Raw genomic sequence first — 20,015 nt, 5'->3', positions numbered from 1 at the left:
CTACTAAATGTGGAACAGACTATCTCATTTGGAATGAATTATACTTCAGGGACCAGATAACTAGGTTTGTCAGATGCCAGGGGACTCAGTGACTTTTTCCACCTGTACATTAGGGTACTGATCCTTTAGTGGCCCAAGTGGTTTTTTTCAGGCAAACCAAGCTACCCAGAGTGTCCAGTGGCCTTCGTATCCTTTCTAAGCTATCAATGACAGCAGTCTGTGGTGACACAAATGCTGTTGGATACCACTGTTCAAAAATTGAGAGCATTGCCTATGACCTGTCCTAGTCATGTCAACAAAGCTGGCCCTGCCATCCTGTGAGGTATCATATGGTCACATCTGCACCGTGCGAGGAACAGGGCACAGACACCAGCCTAGCAGTGGGTGTGCTCCTGCAAGGCTCACTGGCTAGCTTCCCTCCCTACTCCCACCTCAGTGAGTGCCTCATGCCTCACCTATCAGTGTTAGCCTTGTTCACATTGGACAGATGGGCTTTGGTTACCCTGCCCTTCTAGGAGTGCCAGGAGCATGAGGAACACCAGGACTCAGTGGCCACAGCACTAAGTAGTGCCCACAGCACCAAGCCTGGCAGAATTCAAGAAGCATTTGGACGATGCTCTCAGGGACAGGGTGTAATTCTTGGAATGGCCTCTGCAGGGCCAGGAGTTGGACTTGAAGATCCTGATTGCTTCATTCCAACTCAGCATATTCTATAATTCTGTGACTACCTCTTGAGACCAAGACAAGTGTCCACACATGACACACACCGTGAGCCCTTCCCACACCCTGCTGTAAGAGGTCTCCCTCTGGTAAAACTTCAGCTCCTGAAGATTCATGTCACCGTTCTACCCTCAATTAGCATGTCTTAGTTCTCCCTATGGGTAAAGAAAAATTTCCTACACAGTTGATTCTTGGTAGCTCTTACCTCACAGCTCACAGGATTGTGTCCCAAGTTTTCTGAGATCTGCCAGTGTCCTGGGCTTTGGACTCTTTGCTTAAGGTTTAGAACTGCAGAGGTGTTTGGCCAGACAATGCTAGAGGGGTAACAGCTATACCAACTGGTGAGACCCAGACAAACACCTTGATTATTTTGCTTTGGGACAGATGAGATTCTGCCAGAGTGACAGTGTATGTTTCCAACTTTTCTGGGTGTGAAGCAAAGCCTGGAGCTGAGACTGAGTGACACCACTGCTCACACTGTCTGCCTGAGCTTGCAGGCAGCCTGAAACAGGATCTCTGAGAGTGATTCTGCTTCCTTCTTCCCTCCAGAACAGGAAATCTCATATTCCGGCATGCAAGAGAACATGGTAGTCCTGCATTGTCTTAAAGAGGCAGGCTGTGATTCAGTAAGAACAGCAAATACTTCTGCTAACAAATACCTGAAACACTAATGGGAAGAAACCCCCCCAAAAAACACCAACAGAACAAAACTCTTTATTATAAAGGGAATCAGATTTTATTTTTATACCCACAAAGTTAAAAATATGCATTTCAAAATATTTACAATGACTATATATGAAATAACCTTTGTTAATGAAACACCAACATACAGTACTAGAATATATCCACCAAATGATAAAGTCTACGTAAGAAGAAAATGTAACAGAAAGAGAGAGAGAGGTAAATAGCATCCATGCACAGTCTGCACTAACATGGTTTTTTATACTCTCCACCTTTAAGTTGTGAATGGAGTCACAGGAAATTTTGACCTCGTCTCTTGCAACTGCCTCTTGTGACTGAGATTCTTCAAACTAACAGAAATGTGTGGGTTGCAGCAGTACCAATGCCTAACTTTCATATGCCAGCCTTTCACATGGGGATCTTGTGTTACAGAGTGGACTCAGAAACTCTCAGCAACCCTGGGAGGTAGCTAGTTTTATGGAAGAATTTGGCAGATGAAAAGCACTGGGTTAAGTGGCTGGCCTAAGGCTGTGCAGCAAGGAGCAAAACTCGCAAGCCCTGCTTCATCTCTCCTGATCTCTCATTAGGGAAAAAATTTCCTCTGCTAACCATTACCTGCTTTTGAGATGAGCTTTGTCACAAGGTGGGGCACTCAATTAATATTATATACCATAAAAAAGGGGAAAAAAGCCCTGCTGACAGATAAGGACATGTCTCAGTAAGGATCTGTGATGTAACAGGGCTGTTACCATGTTCTGGAGTTGAACAGAAGATTATTTTAGTGTAGACACACATCCAGATGGATCCCTTTCTGCACGTGTACCACTGAGCAACTGCATCCTCTGTAATTAAGAACCCCTGTGTATTTTCACCCCTACACTTTCCCTCTCTCTCTTTCTCTGTCTTTCTCTCTCTGTGTCTCTCGCTCCCTCCATCATCCATGACTGTATATTTGCCATTCCTACTTGTATCTTATTCAATCATGGGAATATCAAATAGAAGACAGAACAGCAAAAAAATTTGCTGCCTTATTTTTGTAGATATTTTAATAAAAAATAAATCCAATTTTTACCAATTTAATGTCTTTAATGTTCACTTATGTGCATATATATATATATATATGTATATATATAAAATGTAACAAAAGGCCCATCCCATTTGTATCAATGGATAAATAAAGGGGTCATAATCCTCACTGCCCAACCCACAAGGCACACTCAAATGTAAGTGAGAAGGGCTCTAGGAAGGGAAAATTATATAGCCCTTGTTTTTGTGGTGCCCTTTAGTCATCACTGCTGAGCTTGAAGGTTTGTGAAGGTATGGCACAACATTGCAGAAAAGGAGAAGAGCTGTCTGGGTCACTTGCAGATTTCTAGCCCCAGAAGTGCTAGATCAGTAGGAGTTGTTTCTCCCTCTCTTTGATGAAGGAGTTTCTGAGGATTCTAGCTTTGTTAGTGATTTTTCTGTGGTGGCAGTGGTGATGATGGTGGCTGTTTGTGTCTATTGGCCCAACAGTTCTCTCAGCAGAGTAATTCTTCCCCACTCCCAGTAGCCAACCCTCTCCCCTGAACACCCATCAGCCTTATTTTTTCCTAAGAACAAGGTAGAGGATGCCGATGATGAAACTGAAGCAAAAGCAGATCCAGGCCAATATGAAGCAGTAGCCATGGTGAGGATTTGTGGAGAACGGCACCATGCCTGTGAACCGAGCTGTGTAAATGGAGACTGCAATCAGAATGCACATCCCTGTAGGAAGAAAGAGGGAAAATAGAGTTGGAAAACACACAGAAACCAGCATTGCAGCAAGACTTCTGAAGTACTGCTGTCCCCTGAGATTGTAATGCATGTCTTGTGCCATACGAGAGAGGAGCTGCTGCCCATTAGGCTTATTTGTGGAGGATTTCTCTTGCAGCTGTGATGACATAAGACACTTGGGGCTTGTTTAGTGGGTGCCATGAGGAATAAACCTTTGTTAGGAGGAAATCAGTAATAAGATATGACGACAGTTTGGTGCTACATGTTGAATCCCATGTGCAGTAGCTGTCTAACTGTTTATTCCTCTGCTCCCTCAAAACGCTTTAATCCTTTTTGTTGTCTTTCAAAGGTATTTTGCAAAACCCACTGGGACTTCCTAATGAAAATCTGGAAATACTTCCATGATATACAGCAAAAAAAATCCCAACCCAACACTTTCCAGTTCCCCAGTGTTTTGTTTTGTAACAAAAATCGGGCCACTGGAAGCATATAGCTGGTTGACAACCTCCCCTGGTGACCATATGTGGTTACTTGTGTTCACAGAGGCAGTGGGACACAGTCAGAGGCACGGCAGGGTGTGCAGGTGCATACTCACAGCAAACCAGCATGACGGCTCCGGTCATGTAGAAACGTTTGCCTTTTTCCAGGGTGAACAGCTGGATAATGAACAGGATGAGCGCCACGACGGAGAAAATGATCGAGAGGATCATAAAGGCTTGCACAGCTTTAAGGGAAGCTGTCAAAACACAGAGAATAGATGGAAGAAGGTCAGGACTCAGTCTTGGCAGTGCTCATCAACGTCCTGTGATTCACCAGGATGAAAATGCAGATGTAACTCACCCTCATCTTGACTGGTGACTGGCAGCTGAGTGCAGGTCCTGTTGCACAGCAGCCAGAGTCCTGTTGAGATTGTTGCATAGTTGGAGGAACCCACCATCCAAACCTGAAACAGGACAGAACGGTTGTGTCAAGGGGCAGGAAAGCTTTGCCACCAGGGGTCCCCCTCAGCCCAGACTTCCCCTTGGCATGGGATATGTGCTGGTGGGAACAGCCTGGCCCCGCCAAGGCTGGCACTGCTACCTCCCCGACTTTCAGTCTCCCTGATGAGGGGCGTGGAGGTGCTGCTGGCTCTGGGGTCTGGGGAGGTGACAGGCAGAGCTGCCTCCTGTACCCCCTGTACCACCCCGGCTGCCTTCCTGCCCCCTGAACGCACCCATCACCCATCCCGGTGACCGCGAGTGGATGTTCTTCACCCGAGCACCCACCCCTGTCCACCTGCCAGCCGTATCTGAGCTGGCTGCTGCTGCAGGAGGTGACAGCCATGTCCTGTCCAGGGCAGTCTACTTACGTTGGCAATGGTGGAGACAAAGAGCATGATGACAGTGGCGATGTGAACCACAAAGATACCAGCCAGTAGCACCAACATCTTGGGTCTCTTCTAGGTGGTGTCACCGAACAGAGAGCTCTGAGGGAGAACAAGAACAGAGGGAGGACATGAAGGGCTGAGTCAAAGAACAGCATTACCATAAGCTTTGTTTACACGCAAAATCCCAGGCTGACCTTAGGCTCACTCTGGAAATGTGGACTCACCAAAAAAAAACTACTAAAAGCTCTGTGAAAATCTGGTCAAGAGGTTAAAGAGACCCTAAAGATTAAGGAACCAATATGGGAGGAGATGTAGAACATGGGTAGATAACTTGGAGGCATTTTAAAAATAGCCTGAATATATACACAGGTTGCTTAAATTGATGTGTGTTAGTGTAAAGTGAAAATGCCATATTCCAGGCCTACATTCTAGGAAGAGAAGTTTCTGTCCATAGGATTCACAGAGGTCAGAAAAGATTTTTCTCTCCCTGTTCTGCTCTGGTGTCTCAGCCTTTCCCAGCTGGTCTGGGTCACAGACAGGTGATAAGGAATGGGGGACTGAGATCTCCCTGGTGCCTCAGCTGTTGAATAGATGTGGAGAGTGAGCCAGAGAAGTGGCCACTACTCAGTAGACTGCTCCTTAAAGTGAAGAGGGGAGTAACCAGAAAAGAAATACCATGATGTTTTCTGGAGTGGGGGAAGATGCCCAGGTTTCCAATGAAAACTGCCTTTTCCCTTTTAAAACCTGAGGCATGCAGGTTACTTTATAATTGCAATAAGATTATTTTGTAATGCAAATTCCTCTTTGGTTTGTTTTGGAGATTTTTGCCTCTGTACCCTGCAAACTTTTACTTCTTTTCTAAAGATTTCCTGTCATTGATGAACATGTGACTGGAAAGACAGGGGAATGTGCTTTAGAAAGCTTGCATGACATGGTTTGTCAAGACTGATGGCTTCTTACCTGAAAACACCAAATACAAGGAACAAATCCAAGCTGTGAGAATGAGTGCAGACAATTCACACAGATCAAGTGTTTCAGGCAGAAACATTTACTGAGTCCACTCTGGGGCCAGTAAACTTCCTAGAAAGTTTGACAGGGCTGTGTTGCTCTTTCCCTCAATAGTGCTAGGATTGAAGAGCTGTATCAAGTATGTGATTAATGTTAGCTGTCAAATTATTTTGGTCCAGGTGACTCAGGTAAGGTCTGATGCTGTCACCATTTGTACAGGGTGTGGTAACACTGTCATGAAACAACACACTTATATTTTATGATGTCTTTCACACAAACTGTGACAAAAGGCTTTGTGAAGTCCCATTCATGTGTCTTTTTTACTTGATGACTCCACCTACTCCACTACTGTCTTTCCTCTCATTGTGGACATGAGTGGGAGTGCATTACTGTAAAATGCTGCAGCTGTTCCTGGCTTTGTATACAGTTTCCCAAACTACAGTGGGTAGGCAGGCTTCTCCAGGGGCACTTTGACCAGTTCAGCAATAGCTGGTGGCCAGGAAGAATTCCTTGAGTTTAGGATCTCAAGGAACCAGTTGTTAGGTCACTGCTCCCATCCAAACAATGCTACTCTTCAGTAAAACAGATTAGGTTTGGGCTAGTCCCATCTCCTCAGCAAATCTTGTCTACTGTGAGGTTTCCTTCACCTGGAGAACCCTCTGGAGATGTTAAGCCCTGACTTGCTGAGTGCAGGCCAGACTTGCTTGTCTGCTTTGAGGTGTCCTAGCAAACTCATGCTCTGGATCTTGATTTGGCCTGGTCACTGTGACCTCTCCTGTCTGTAGTGACAGTCACTTGTGATTTCAGCACTGCTAAAACCCTCAACAGTTTATGCAGGCTACCACATGAACATACTTGACCTAAGAGTTAAACCCCTTCTTTCCACTGATTGTAAAAGGAATGAGCGTTTCAAAATGCTGGATGGCAACTGATACCAATATCACCACTGCAACTCAAACTGAGAAACTCTTGCTGTTGCCATGACTAAGTGACATATCTGCAGCAAACTCTTCAGTCAAATCTTCCTGTCCCTTTGACTACTTCTCATTATTTTTTTGGTTACCTTGGCTCCTACACAAACTGTAACAAGTGCTCTTGACACTATAGGGTACTGGCAAGCATAAACCAAACTCTGATAAATTTGCCTGCTCTGAAATTTGCCTTTACTGAACAGTGGGTACACTTTCTTCTTTCTTAGATGGATGTATTTTTCCATGGCCTCTTTAAAATCTCATTCAGTGCTTTTTTTTCCTTATTATTTTTTAGGACCTTCAAACAAAGCTTTCTACTTGAAAGATTAAAAACCTACTTTCACGACATCCTAAGGACTAGAACAGCCCTTTTTAATGCATCTTTTGTTTGCATTCAGAAATGAAAATGATGGATAAATGTTACTTTACAATGTAAAAAAATCCCCAAAATCATGAACCCATGCCCAGGACTTTGACCAATATTCTAAGAAAAAGCTGAAATCCTTTATTCCTTTTGCCTTTTCTGCCTGTTCTAGCACTGCAGGAGAGCAGTGTTAGTTCAGGTGCTCTCAGTGCACCTACTTCCTCAGAACGTCAGCACCTCTCCCTGAATACACACGCTATCAAATGCAAACTCCCCCAGGGGATATGTGCTCACAGCTTAGTTTTGATTCTTTGTGAGTTAAAGCACAAGCCTCCCTCTGTATTCATCTGCTTTCTCCCTTCTTCATCTCTCTGCCTGTTAAATAAAACACGAGAGAACAATCCCAGAGGAGCCGTGGGTGAAGGAACGGCACTGAAATAGATTCACTTCTGTCTCTGATGCTATGGCGTGGACTTTTCCTCCCATTAGACACAGAAATTGGCAGAGCATTGGGGACTGACAGGATATCGTTTCCATTTGTTCAGTGTGAGACATCTTTCTCCAGTACAGGGTGGGGTCACATTGCTGGAGCAATAGGACAAAATTGCATGCAAATGCCTTTTCTTCCATTCTCCTACCTAAGCTGCAGCTGCATTTGGAGTTCCTCAGGCTCTTCTTGGGCTATGAGTCAGTCTTAGCCTTCCTAGAGCTGCCAGTTTTTTCCACTGACTCACCCCAAAGTTCTCAAACCCCACAGTAATTTAACCCTGAAAGATTAAGTGCTCAGGACACTGTCAGTTTTAGGACTGCTTCTCAAGAGCCAGTCAAGCAAACAACTTGTGAGTCTTCCCCAAGCATCTTTCAGAGGAGAGACCCCAACTAAGCCAAGAAATAAAGGAATGAGACATAAAAGTAGAAGGACTACTGAGGTAGGGCAGGCTGGTGGGGAAGTGGTCATGCACCTGCTGAAGAGCCAGCATGAGCCAAGAGAAGATAATGTGCTGATAACAGTGGACTGACTTTCCTTTTCATGGGGTGATGGATGAAGAGAAATAACAAAACACACCAACAATAAGCACGAATAAGAAACACCATAGAATCCTTCAGTACAAAAAAACCTGCAGATAAGCATGACAGACTCTTAGCTGTGTAGAGACTGTTTCTCTGACCATGCAGGAGTACACATACTGGGGAACAACACACAGCTCTGCTGCACCCCAGTTCAAGCAGGCTGGTACTATCTATTAAAAACTAAGAGAAAGACTTCTCATGCAGGCAGATTGTTGCCATCCATATCACCCCTCTGTCTACTTAAGTGTTTTGGATCCTTCTGTCTGAGGGCAGTATGGAGAAGTGAGTCCTTGCCCCTCGTCTGCTTCTTAGAAAAGGATCAGGATGGAATGTGAAGTGCCACTTGGAGATATGATAAAGGCCAGTGGTATAGTTTCTTAAATACAGGGAGTGAGTTACTCAAGAGGGTAAGCCAGATTAGGTAGAGGTCCTTTGCTTCTGACAGAGTGCATTGCAGTGAAAAGACTAGAGGGTGAGTGTACAGGATATTTCTGCAGGAACAATGGGTTGTTTCGGGTAAAAATCAGGGCACTCTCAACTAAATTTGAAGTATTTCAGATCTCAAGTATTCCTTAATGGATGTAGTTCATCTGACTTCGATCTTCCTGTCTGAACTGAGGTCCCTGCTGGGACTGCCTCTCCCAAGCTGAGTTGGTGAGGTATACTGTGAGAGATGCTGGCTGAGGTGAGAACCCAGCCAATATCCTGTAGCTCTCTAGAGTGTTCAGGGAGCAGAGGACATCTAAATCGCACTGCCTGTGCACACTGCCGACCTCTGACTCCTTTCAAAGTGAGTTTCTCTGAAACTGAAGCTAAAGCTGAAGGTCCTTTAGTAAGGGAAACCTCAGTGTGAGATAAACCTGCAGAATTTGTAGAGTTTGACTGAGCTGAAGGCATCACTGCATACTGGACTACTACAACTGCACACCTTGTCCCTCTGTGAGCTATGAGCATCAGTCCTCGTTGTGCCCAGAGTCATTGGCCAGGATGCAAAGATGTGAATATCTCTCTGGTATTTTGGTGCCATGATGACTTTGGACATGTCACATTGCTATTGGAAAGCTCATGACAACTTTAAGCAACAGGGAAGAATCCTTTTGCTTTCACCCTTTGCTCTGCCTCTTGCTTCAGATCCTGATGAATCCAGAGTCCTTGCTGACTCCAGACTTTTACAAACTACTGTATGTCAGCACTGCTGTTGACAGCCTGGTTTTGACAGACCAGCCTGACTCAATTTACAAGTCAGATGCTTTTTATAGACATGTGGATGAGTAGGCTAGTGCCTCTGGGAAGAGATTTCACATGTGTGGGAGGAGGGCTGGGCGTGGGCACACGGAGACCTTCGGAGCCTCTGGTTTATGCCAGTGAGATTTCACGTACATATGGGCAGTGGCTGTGATGACCACACGGGTACAGCAAGGTTGTAAAACCAGCAGATTGATGTCAACCAAAAGGGAAGTGTAGACCTGAGGGACTACAGCTGAAAATAAGTTAATGGAAGATTTTGTTCGGTTCTTGTGAAGCATTTCCTGGCAGAATGGACTCCAAGAGATCAGTGGAATTGCCTTCCCAAGGGAGTGGTGCAACACCAGCATGTGAAAAATTTCTTATGGGATCTGACAAATTCCTCAAGAATCTACCCTTGGTGATGAACCTCCACTCATGGAAAGATGCAGAGGGGAGTCACAAAAGATGACACATAAGGGTTTTCCAGCTCTCATGCTCATGATTCATATGAGAGTGGGGAAAATATCAGAATTCCTAGGGCAGACAGTGAGAAATTGGCATTTTCTCCAGAAGAAACCACCCTTGAGCGCTCAGCCATGTGACAACATCAACTGAAACTCCAATGCTTGCTCGGTAGTCGGAAAGGGAAGCGGCAGCTGCCTGGGCCTGGCAGGCAGCCAGCAGCCACTGCTGGAGAAAACACTGTCACTCCTGACACCCGCACGCCAAGGAAGGGCTGGGACTGATGGGCAGAGGGAGGGCTGGGGAAGGGGACCCCAGAGCTAAGGGAGGCACAGAGGTGTCCCTCTGCACCTGCACAGGGGCGTCCCTCTGCACCTGCACAGGGGCCATGCAGAGAACTCTTACCCCTCAGAGCACTGGGTGGGTAAATTAGACACCAGAGCTGCTGGCAGGAGCTCCAACAAGATCCCAAGATAGGCGAGAAACATGTGGGAGGACTGACAGTCTGGGTGTTGAGGTGTTGTGTGCAGGAGTGTGCATCTGCAGCTCCGTGGGGCTCCCTCTGTGAATGGGAGTGTGTGGCTGTGGGCTCCCTGTGAACTCTGTGTGTGTGTCTGTGTGTGTGCACAGCTTCTTCACGGGTGCACGGATCTATCTGTGCCGCACTGGCAGCGGGAGAAACTATCTGACAGCTCTGACAGGAAAGCTCAGATTACAGAGGGGTATGAGCAAAAGAACACAGATCAGTTCTGCTGGGGCTTCCTGCTTTTCCTCTTTGCAACTGCCCTGAGACAGAGGTTGAAGGACTGTAAAGCCCACATCAGCTGTACTTTTGGCTGCATTTTTGGGTTAAAACTGCAGTCCTATGATTTACATAGACGGTTTTGTCTAGATATTCCTTTTTTTTTTCTTTTTATGGAGTGTAACTCTAAAACAGAAGTTGTATCTTATAGTGTGTCTGTCTCTTAAAATTGCAAAACCTCTGAACATGCCAGTACAGCCTACGAGACACTGAGGTCAGTGTGACTCAGATATCTAAAGAGTCCCATCTTTTGGGTCAGGCTGCTTTCAGGGTGCCTTTGCTCCTGCCAGCCATCTGGGAAAAGACTGTGCAAGATTCAAATGCAAAATTGTGTGAAAGCTCTTTCTTTCAACCGAAGTGCACAAGTGATGAACTGGGGGGAGCATGTGTATGAAGCAGACACAGGAGGATGCTGTGTAGCCTGGAGCTGGTCAGTGCTCTGCGCAGGGTGGGATAAAGGTGGTCGTGATGTAACACACCTCCTCTGGCTCTCAGAGGGCTCCTTACACCTGTGATCAGTATGGTATGAGCTGTTTCATGTTATATGTGGCTTTGGAGACATCAGGAGCTCCCCTGCTGAGGGCCACCACGCTGGCCCAGTTGCAGCCACTGGTGGCCAGTTAGCAGGCAGGCTGGCTCAGCTGCCTAGGCTGTCACAGCCGGTGATGTGCCCAGCTCTCCTCCAGCAGTGGTCCACATTGCTGGATCTGGTCTTCAGCAATCCTCTCACCAGCCCACTCCAGGCTCTGAGCATTTTATAGCTCTCCCCTGTTGCTCCCATGGCTACCACTATCCTTCCCAGAGGCTTGCTGGAGCCAATACAGGGACAGTATCTCTCTGGAATGAGAAGAATGTGGACAATGGACCCAGTCGTGGCAGTTGCTTTCACAACTCCTATCGTTCAGCAGACTCTGCCCTGCGAGGGCAAAAGGACAACAAAGGTCCTCACCCTGGATTTCCTCAAATACAAACATATTGCCAGGTGGCCCCACAACACAAGAGCTAAGCCTTCAGCATGAGTCACGGCTCACCTGTGTCAGCCACTCCAGTGCTGAGAGATCAGTGCACTTCCTGCAGGACTGGGGATGACCTAGCCCCGATCTGTCCCTGGGCTCTCACCATGGGTGTCTCCCCATGCCTCTTTTACAGACTGGTTTTCACAGGGTAAAGGGGATAGATCTTAATTATGATCTTGGCAAACTCGTCACTCCCTCAGGCAATGTGGGTTCTGGAGCTGTGTTGTCCTAACGTGTCCCTCCCTTCTATGACAAGGCATGGGCTATATTTGGTCTTAACAAGAGAGCACCTTCCATATACTCTCTGCCCTCCTGAAAACAGTTGAGGAGGAGCAGGGTGCATGAAGCTTCAAATTTGGCCAGAGTTTCCTTTGTTCATGGTCAAGCTGTTCTAGCTAAGGAGGTACTTTCCAAAACTCTCCCAGCAGGGTTTGAAGAAATCACACTCCAGATGGCAGCCCTGAGATGTGCTGCTTTGCTGCTCTCCCTGCAGTGTAGTGGCAGAAAGCAGCTTAAGAGGCCCTCCAGATTTCCTTCTGTGCAGTGCTACGCCCTGTGTCATGCTGTGGGATGACTGGGTGTGGACTGGCCCTGACAGAAGATCAATACAGGCATAATTGAGATGTGCTTCAGCACATTTGTTCACTGCCACTATTGCAGCACTGTGGCTATGTGTTAGTTTTCAGCCTTGGCAGGGCCATGGAGAAGAGCCTCCTTTTCTGTGAATGCTGCTTTGCCTCAGTGGAAAAGACCAATGAAGTATAAAGCATCCATCTTCAGATGTGAAGATTGGAAATCCCCTCTCTCGCCCTCCCTTTCAGAGGAGTAAAATAGCAGCTCCAGGCCTCTTACTTCTCCCTGCCTTGAAGGAAGGGTAAATAAATCTCATCTTTTAGTTTCATCTCATTAATTTTTTGTTGGAAAACAGAAGGAAGGAAAAAAATTAGGAGTGCCATGCCTTGCAGCCTGCCTTCTGTTGTGCTGGGTGACAGTGCTGTCACTTCCCTATTGAAAGGTACAGGCACAGGAGCCTGTTGAGATCAAAGGGGTCTAGTAGTGCTTTTTCTTGCCTTACAGAGCACTTGAGCACGTGAGGGCAAATTCCAGCCCAGCATCAGGTGTCTCCTCCTTTGCCATCCATGCAGCACTTAGCGAAGGGAGCACTAAGTGAACTGGGGGGTGAGCAAGGGGAAACATGCCAAGGGAGGGGTGTCCCAGCAGCCAGCTGGGGATTTTGGGGCCCATGAAGCCCCATGGGAGCAGGCAGGGCTATGGAAGCAGACTCTCTCCCACTTTTGCTTGCTCTGAGGAACCAGAAGCAGGCACAGGCTGAGTGCCATGTGTGAGCCTTGCGGCTGGGAGGGTGACGAATTAGTGCATTAGATTGCAGCAAATCTCCCCAATCTCATCATAAGCAAGGCCCTGAGGTGGGTCTTTTACCAAAAACATGCTGGCTATTATCAGCAGATCTCCCAGAACTGTTTCAAAATACAAGCTCTGCTCCACCCCAGACCACCAAACAGTAATTCCTGCGCGCATTTGCATCGCTCCCACACTGCAAAACTGAAAGACCACTGGCTAAGCCAGAAGGGCTGGTTTTCCAAGCCCAGGGCTCTGTGTCCTCAGCAGGGTCTCACTGGGGGAGCTCTAGCAGCCCTGCAGCGGAGGCACCCACTCCAAAACTTGGTGCTTGTCCACGATCCCACGTCATTCCTGCATTACTGTGTCCTTGGGTGTGGCTCGCTGCGTAGCTGTCAGACATCTCCCTGGGGATGGCGTGTGCCCAGTGGAGATCCCTGCTCTCACAGGGCAGCCGGGATGAATGGCTCAGAGCATGTGTCATGTGTTTGCCTCGTTAGTCACAGCTGGGGGAGCCTCCACAGAGCCTTCTGGCAGGAATTCCTCAGGGGTGTGCAGAGCCTCCCACCAAGGAGCTGCATTTCAGGGGCTGCTCCCAGCCACCACAGTGTAAGGTCCCTCCCTTCTGATCCTTTTCACACGCTAATCCCCAAGGGAGCAAATAGAAATAAGCTGCCTTCAGGCCCTTACCCTCTCAATGCTCACAGTCCCCAGGTGCACTGGGTGGAGGCATTTGGCTGGCTCAAGCCCCTGTTATCATAGGAACAGCAGCTCATGGGCTCCAAGTTTTCACACTCTTCGAGCCCACCTCTCTCGAGTGTTTGCTCAGAAAAGAATCCCACTACATCCAGAAATGTCAAGTGGGCAGTTTCTGGGCAAATCTGCTCTTAGAGGTGCCTTGAGGAATTTGAAGCTTCTGAGTGATAGTTGTTCCATGGCCACAGCATTTTTTTTAATATCAATATGATTTAATTGTTATTCGTATTAAATGACAACTTTCAAAAATGCTTTCTTCCCATTCTGGTTTCTGACTGCCCTGGGAACACTTGCTGTCTCAGTCAGTTTTCCCACCACTCCAGCACATTTATTTCTCAGTCAGAAGGCACCACTGCATTACTGTTGCTACAGGCAACAGGGACAGAGGGGACATGAAAATTCACAAAATCCATCATTTTTCAAAAAAGTTACGGTCAGCTCAGCTTCTAGTTCATTCATATAGAAATTATTCACATTTCCAGCCTGAGCCCCACCCATTCCTGACTGTATTCGGCTAAATACTGCTCAGTCTCTTTCAAACCCTTAAAACTGTGCAGGGGCGGGCTGAGTTCCTGCAACAGGAACCAGCGTGGTGCCAACAAACTGGCTTTGCTGCACTCCCTTTCTCAGACCTCAAAAATAATTCAGATTTGACCACAGGATACAAACCATAGCAGACAGATGAAACAGTAGAAATGGTGAAGAAGAGGAGGGAAAGAAAGAGGGGGAGGTTGCGCGGCAAAAGGGAGGTGAAGAGGGAAAGTTGCCAGTCTCTGCAATCCCACACTTCCCATCAGTGTCTCTACCTCCTTGACACACACCCTACCAGCAGACCATGGTGCTTCTAGCAATTCCACCCCACTTCACCTGGCAGTGCTCCCCACTCCAGTGTCTGTGCTGCCAAAGAAGGTGTACCACACATCTCTTCACGTGGCTTTGCTCAAGAACTGGGGCTTGGCTTCAGCCTCAGGAGCCAGAACCCCCAGAAAAAGAATAAGAGAGATTCTTTCCATTGCACCCCAGAGTCTGCACCTTTGGGGCCTCTCAGTCTTCACTTGGAATGACTGCTATTGTTTTAAATTAGAGCTTGGCAAGCTAATTATGGAGGGGAGAGAGACAAGCAGAAATATTTGCACGCCAGAAAAACTGAGCCTGCAGCCTTAATTCCAAGCCGGCATTTTCCCACATTTGCCCAATAATGCTACGCCAAAAGCACACAGCAGCTCCTGAGCGTGAGCCCAAGCTGGGCACCCTGTGCCTGCACCCTGGCTCCACGTGTCCTGGAGCTGAAAATAACATTGCTGCTGCCAGCACTTCGAGGCTGCAACCAGGGCACAACCCAGCCCGTACCACAACTGGATTTCACAGCAAAAGGTGAAAATAAAAGTGTGTGCCATAGCCAGCTCGAGTGCCAAGATGAAGAGAAGTGAAGGGGCAGAGGAGAAAGGCAGACTGGTTCTCCCAGGAGAGGGGAGCAGGCTCTGAGGGAGAAAAGTTGTGAGGATTTTCAAGAACAGCTCTTACCGTGTGGGCTGGGCTGGTGCTGCACCTCTGGAAGGAGAGTGCTGTGCTGCAGTGCCGGTGTCCTGGAGCGCAGAGCTGGAGTGAAGGGGAGTGACCTGGTGCTGGTTTAAGTTTCCTCCGGTGGTGTGGGAGGGTGGTGTCTTTCCACTCTGTTTTAAAGGAGTTACTATGAATCAGACTGCCTTTAAAGAGAAGAAGGAAAAAAAAAAATTAATGAGCTACGCCCTGTTTTGTTGGCAGGGTGTCAAGAGTCTCTGGGAGGAAACCAGCGATTCAAAGAAATCTGTGCAGGGCTGCCTGTGACTCAGTGTGCAGCACAGAGACCGCAGCCTGGAAAAAGGCTGACGCTGATCCAGCTGAGTAAGAGAGGCCCACAACAGCATCTGTTTATAAAACTGAACTTCTGGTTGTCATAAAAAAAAAAAAAAAGTATAGTTACAAATGTGGCAACAGGGCTTCAACAATAAAATCACTCAAACAAACAGTGGGTTGGCAGGGGGGATCCCGAGGCTGGGTGAGTCACTGCATCCCCTCCGGGCTGCATGGAGAGAAGTCACTGAGGCTGGCAGCTCGGGGGAACTCACATCGGACCTGTGAGGTTAGCATGGACGAGACTTCTGGGAATACATCAAGGATATATATGATATTTATATATATATATAGATATATATGCTCAAAATGCAGCTCTGGCCTGGTGGGGACTCTGGAGCAATTTGGCCAGATAGTGGTGGTTTGCTTCCACAGAGAAAACGGGCAGGGAAGAAGAAATAAGGGCCTTGATATCCACAGTTTTCTGAGGTCAGCATTTCTTGCCATCTTAAAGACTTCTAAAAATAGATCCTTTATATTTGCTGAGAATTGGCTGGTGGAGTTAGATGTGTCTTAGATGCTACAGGCAAGACCGAATAGTGATGTGCTTGAGATGTGGGTGAAAGGGGAAGAAGTTTGTCAGAAAGCATCCCTGTTAAAATATGATCCATACTGTGATAGAGTTGGCAGTCTGCTACTGCAGGGAATCAACCCTGCCTTTGCAAGGCCCAGCAAGAGATAAGCAGATACTGACAAAATACCTGGCAAAGGCCTTTCCCACTTTAATGAGGATGATATTGGATTGCCTTTATTTGAAAAATGAAGCTGGTTCTATTTGAAATCTACACAGATTAAAAGATTTTACTGGTTTTCAGATTATTCCTTCTGTCTGGTGTTATTGATATGTGTCTGGTCTAATTTTAGACTATAACAACCTTTTAAAAAAAAAGAGCTATGGATAAAACAGCAGTAAAGATGACACATATGGTTGGCAAAGACAATCCCGTGGGAATTTTTCCACTGATGGAAAGACAGTCTTTTTTCCACAAGGATAATACAAGCCTAACTGTGTTTAGTACCCGTGAAGTAGAATGTGCTTCTTGTTGATATATATGAATACAATATTCAGGGAAAGAAAAGTTTATTTGCTGACCCTGCAGTAGAAGCTGGCATATGCATTGAGCTGCACCATCCATTTCCCCTGCTCTGTTCCCCTGGCAGAGTTTATTGGAGTGAGGGATGCTCATCTCCATACAAAACACTAGAGTGCAGGATCTCAAAGCAAACTCTATTGACCAGAGTTCAGCTGTGGTGAAGTATCCTCTGCCCCAGACCTGTTCACAAGCTGCTGCCCACCTGTCAGGGAGCAGCTGCCTGCAATCACAGAATTGCTTACCAGGACCCAGCAGACAGAACTGTATCAAAAAGACACATGGGGCAGCAACAGTGGAGCCCCCTAAGAGGCTGGGTGTGAAGTGAGCTGTGACTGGTAAAGCACTATTTGTCCAGAGAGAGCAAACTAGTTTTGTACAAACTGCTCTCTGACCTGGGAGGCTGTGACAGGCAATGGCCCACACCAGAGGCTTCACAGGGAGGCAGAGGTGTTGTGCAGCATCAGCATCAGCTTCCCCACAGGAGGATTGCTTCCTAGCTCTCCATCTGGAAGTGTTGGTGCCTAGCCAGCAGAGAGAACAAGAGTAACCAGACAGGCCACACAGGCTGTGACCATGGCCCTGGAGGAGCACTGCTACCCTGCCAACCATCAGCTTCATCCCTGCTGCTAGACCTGCCAAGCTGGGTATGGGAGGGGGGAACAGCACATGTCAAGTGAACAGGAGTGCAGATAGATGCTCCTGTTTGGGAGCAGTGCTGCAATGCTGCACGTCAGCAAGATGATGGTTTAAGGAAGAGAGGGTATGCCAAGGTACAGTGAGGTCAGGGGAGAGCTCAGCTTCCATTGAGCAGATTGGTAGTTTGTTGAGATACTCCCACCTTTCATCTGGATACAGAGAAAGTTTAAGGAAGTAGCTTACTAGTAGCTTAAGGAAGAAGAAAGTTTCAAGTTGATAAGATTTATCATGTTTTCTGTAGCTGTTTCTGTGAATGAAGGGTTAGCCCAATATGTGTGTGATGGAGAACCAGCTCTGTCTGCACATCCAGAGAAGAGGCTGGTTTCTCTGTGTGTCTGCAGCAATTTCTTCCTTTATGGTGCATGGTTTCCACAAGGCAGGTTGCAATAGAAAACCTATGATGTGAAAACTCTCAACATGAAATCAAAAGTCTTAAGCATTCTGCAAGTTTGACACACTGAGGTTGAATTGCCTGAGATCCCCATGGCCATGCTTCATGGTGTCCCTTGACATGAGCAGCACTCAATTCACAGGCTTTTCTGAATGCCTGCAGTTTGTTAATTGGAGGTAAATGATAATTTAAGATGTGAGAATCTGGATTAGCATTTCCACGGGCAATGACAGGGTGAAGCTTTCCTACACGTGCCATGCCTTTGCTGAAGTTCTTTCCAAACAAGCAGCTTGCAGCTGCTGTAATTCTGCTTGTTTTGCCATGCCCCACACATTTGCAAGCATTATTACTGACTGTGAACAGTAGCCCTTGGCATTAAAGGTGAGTGTCCACAGTGACATTAGATAAGACAAGCATTAAGCCTCTGCAAGTCCAGATCAAAGGCACAATGGAGGATATGAGTGGGAAATGGGGTGTGGAGTTAGGAGTGGGGGAGGCATGGCCAGGCTTGGCTGGAAACATCTAGAACAGATTGATTTTAGAGACTGGGGATTATAGGAGATATAGACCATACATGCTGTTTCTGCACTTTTTGCAGATGCAAGAATCTATGCTTGGGAAAGTTCTGTAACTGAGTTCCCATGCTCTCTGGGATGCTGTCAACAGCAATTTAACTATATATGCTATTTGGATGTGCTTTTCTGGCTATCTGCAAACACATACTGCATATTAAACCTTCCTCAGTCTAAATAGGATGTCTTTCTACCTACTCTTTTATATGTGCTATTTACCCTGTACATCATCTTGCTGGCTGCACGCAGGACTAATGGAAGTGATATGGTGTTCACTACTACACTTGCCATGACGTGGAGAAGGCAGGGTTGAGCCTCAGCTGGTGTGTAGGTTTAAAGAAACAGAAACCAGCAAGTTTCATACTGCTCTGTAGTGGTGTAACTGATGTGTTTGTGTGTGTGTTGTGGGGTTATACACGTGATACAACAATTTGCAGAGATATAGGATAAATCCCAGAGCTGTATGATAAACTGCATTTGTCATGCCTGACTGTGCAGGGCTTCAAATGTGAGCAGTTATCCACTGGAGAGGAAAGGGTGGTGGTTCCCTTATTTATAGCTTCACTCAGTTTTGAGGAAGCAGATATTGGAGGTCCCACCTCTGTGGTTTTGGTCAGTTCTCTAATGTGTCTTGTCATGTTCCTGTGCCTCCAAGGACTGCTGGATGTTCAGTACTTAGGGTGGCTGACTTAGCAAGCTCAATGGTAACAAAAAAAGGGTGGATTACAGTCAACACTGAACAGCTGTAACTCTTCCTGTGCACTATTTAGTTTTTGGGTTGGGTTGATGTTTTAGGTTTTGTGATGGGTTTTTTGGTTTTCTTTTGTTTTTGCTTTTGTTTGGGGTTTGGGGGAGTGTTTTTTTCTTTTTGGGTTTTTTCCTGTGTTTTGTTTAATTTTGGGTTTTTTTTGTGTCAGGGATGATCTCTGTCTTAAGTACTCTGGTAACTGTATGAACAGTTACCAGATGAACAAAACCCACAGAAACATCTATGTATGATTTTTCCAAAATCACTGAAGTTTGCCAGACTGGCTGTTCTTTTGAAAGTGGAAGATAGGTATTGAATAGAAAATGCACTGGGTTTATAGTGTTTGTGTAGGCAAGCTTTAACAGGTAAAAATTGGAATAGTTCTCTCCAGGACTTTATTAGTATGAGTGGGACATGTGACAGAATACATTCCCCACACCTCATTTATCACATCTGGGAAGACCCAAAAGTTCCCTTGTCTCTTAACAGGAATTAAAAAAAAAAAAAAAAGAAATAATTCCTACCATAGTTTCATAGTGATTGGAATTTAGTTTTTTCCTCCTATTTGGAAAGGCCCATAACTTTGTAGACTTGCATCTCAGATTGTCTGACAATCACATTGTAATTGCTGCAGAAGATTCTGCGGGCTTTGGTTCATGGAATCCATTTGTAACTGGTGGAGGGGTTTGAACTTGTTCTCAGGGGATGGGTAGCCCAAAGGTGCCTTGGCTTTCTAAGTGCTGTGGGATGAACATGATCCTCAGGCTGAGGCTCTGAACACATGGAGGAAGCAGCGTGAGCTGGCTGGAGCTAGGAACAGAGACCCAAAGCAGGGGAAAAAAACCCAACGATTTTCTGTGCTCTGGTGTAAAAGGAGGTGTGGTGAGAGCCATCTGAAATGTGGTGTCGTCTTCCCCTGCTTTTATAAGAGCAGAACTGCAGTCCCCATCCTATTTTCCCTTACTTTAACCTCCATCTTAGTCTCTTCCTTTTTTCCATTGGAAGCAGCCCAGCTGAAGATATTTGCTTATAATGTGCAAATGGTACCTCTGCTCAGGCAGAC

General features: G+C 46.5%; 1 protein-coding gene across 1 annotated transcript; it reads right to left on the bottom strand.

Moving 5' to 3' along the window:
* Positions 1-1,439: 1,439 nt before the first annotated feature.
* Positions 1,440-15,335, bottom strand: EMP1 (epithelial membrane protein 1). The gene is made up of 5 exons (XM_033058133.2): positions 15,083-15,335; positions 4,505-4,621; positions 3,997-4,099; positions 3,752-3,892; positions 1,440-3,147 (listed from the first exon to the last, which is right to left on the bottom strand). The coding sequence occupies exons 2-5, from the start codon at positions 4,580-4,582 to the stop codon at positions 2,984-2,986; spliced, it is 486 nt and encodes a 161-aa protein (XP_032914024.1). The 5' UTR covers positions 4,583-4,621; positions 15,083-15,335; the 3' UTR covers positions 1,440-2,983.
* Positions 15,336-20,015: the final 4,680 nt, after the last annotated feature.

Source organism: Catharus ustulatus, chromosome 4 (assembly GCF_009819885.2).
Source record: "Catharus ustulatus isolate bCatUst1 chromosome 4, bCatUst1.pri.v2, whole genome shotgun sequence".
NCBI classification, from domain to species: domain Eukaryota; kingdom Metazoa; phylum Chordata; class Aves; order Passeriformes; family Turdidae; genus Catharus; species Catharus ustulatus.
This window is presented reverse-complemented; position numbering and strand designations above follow the sequence as displayed.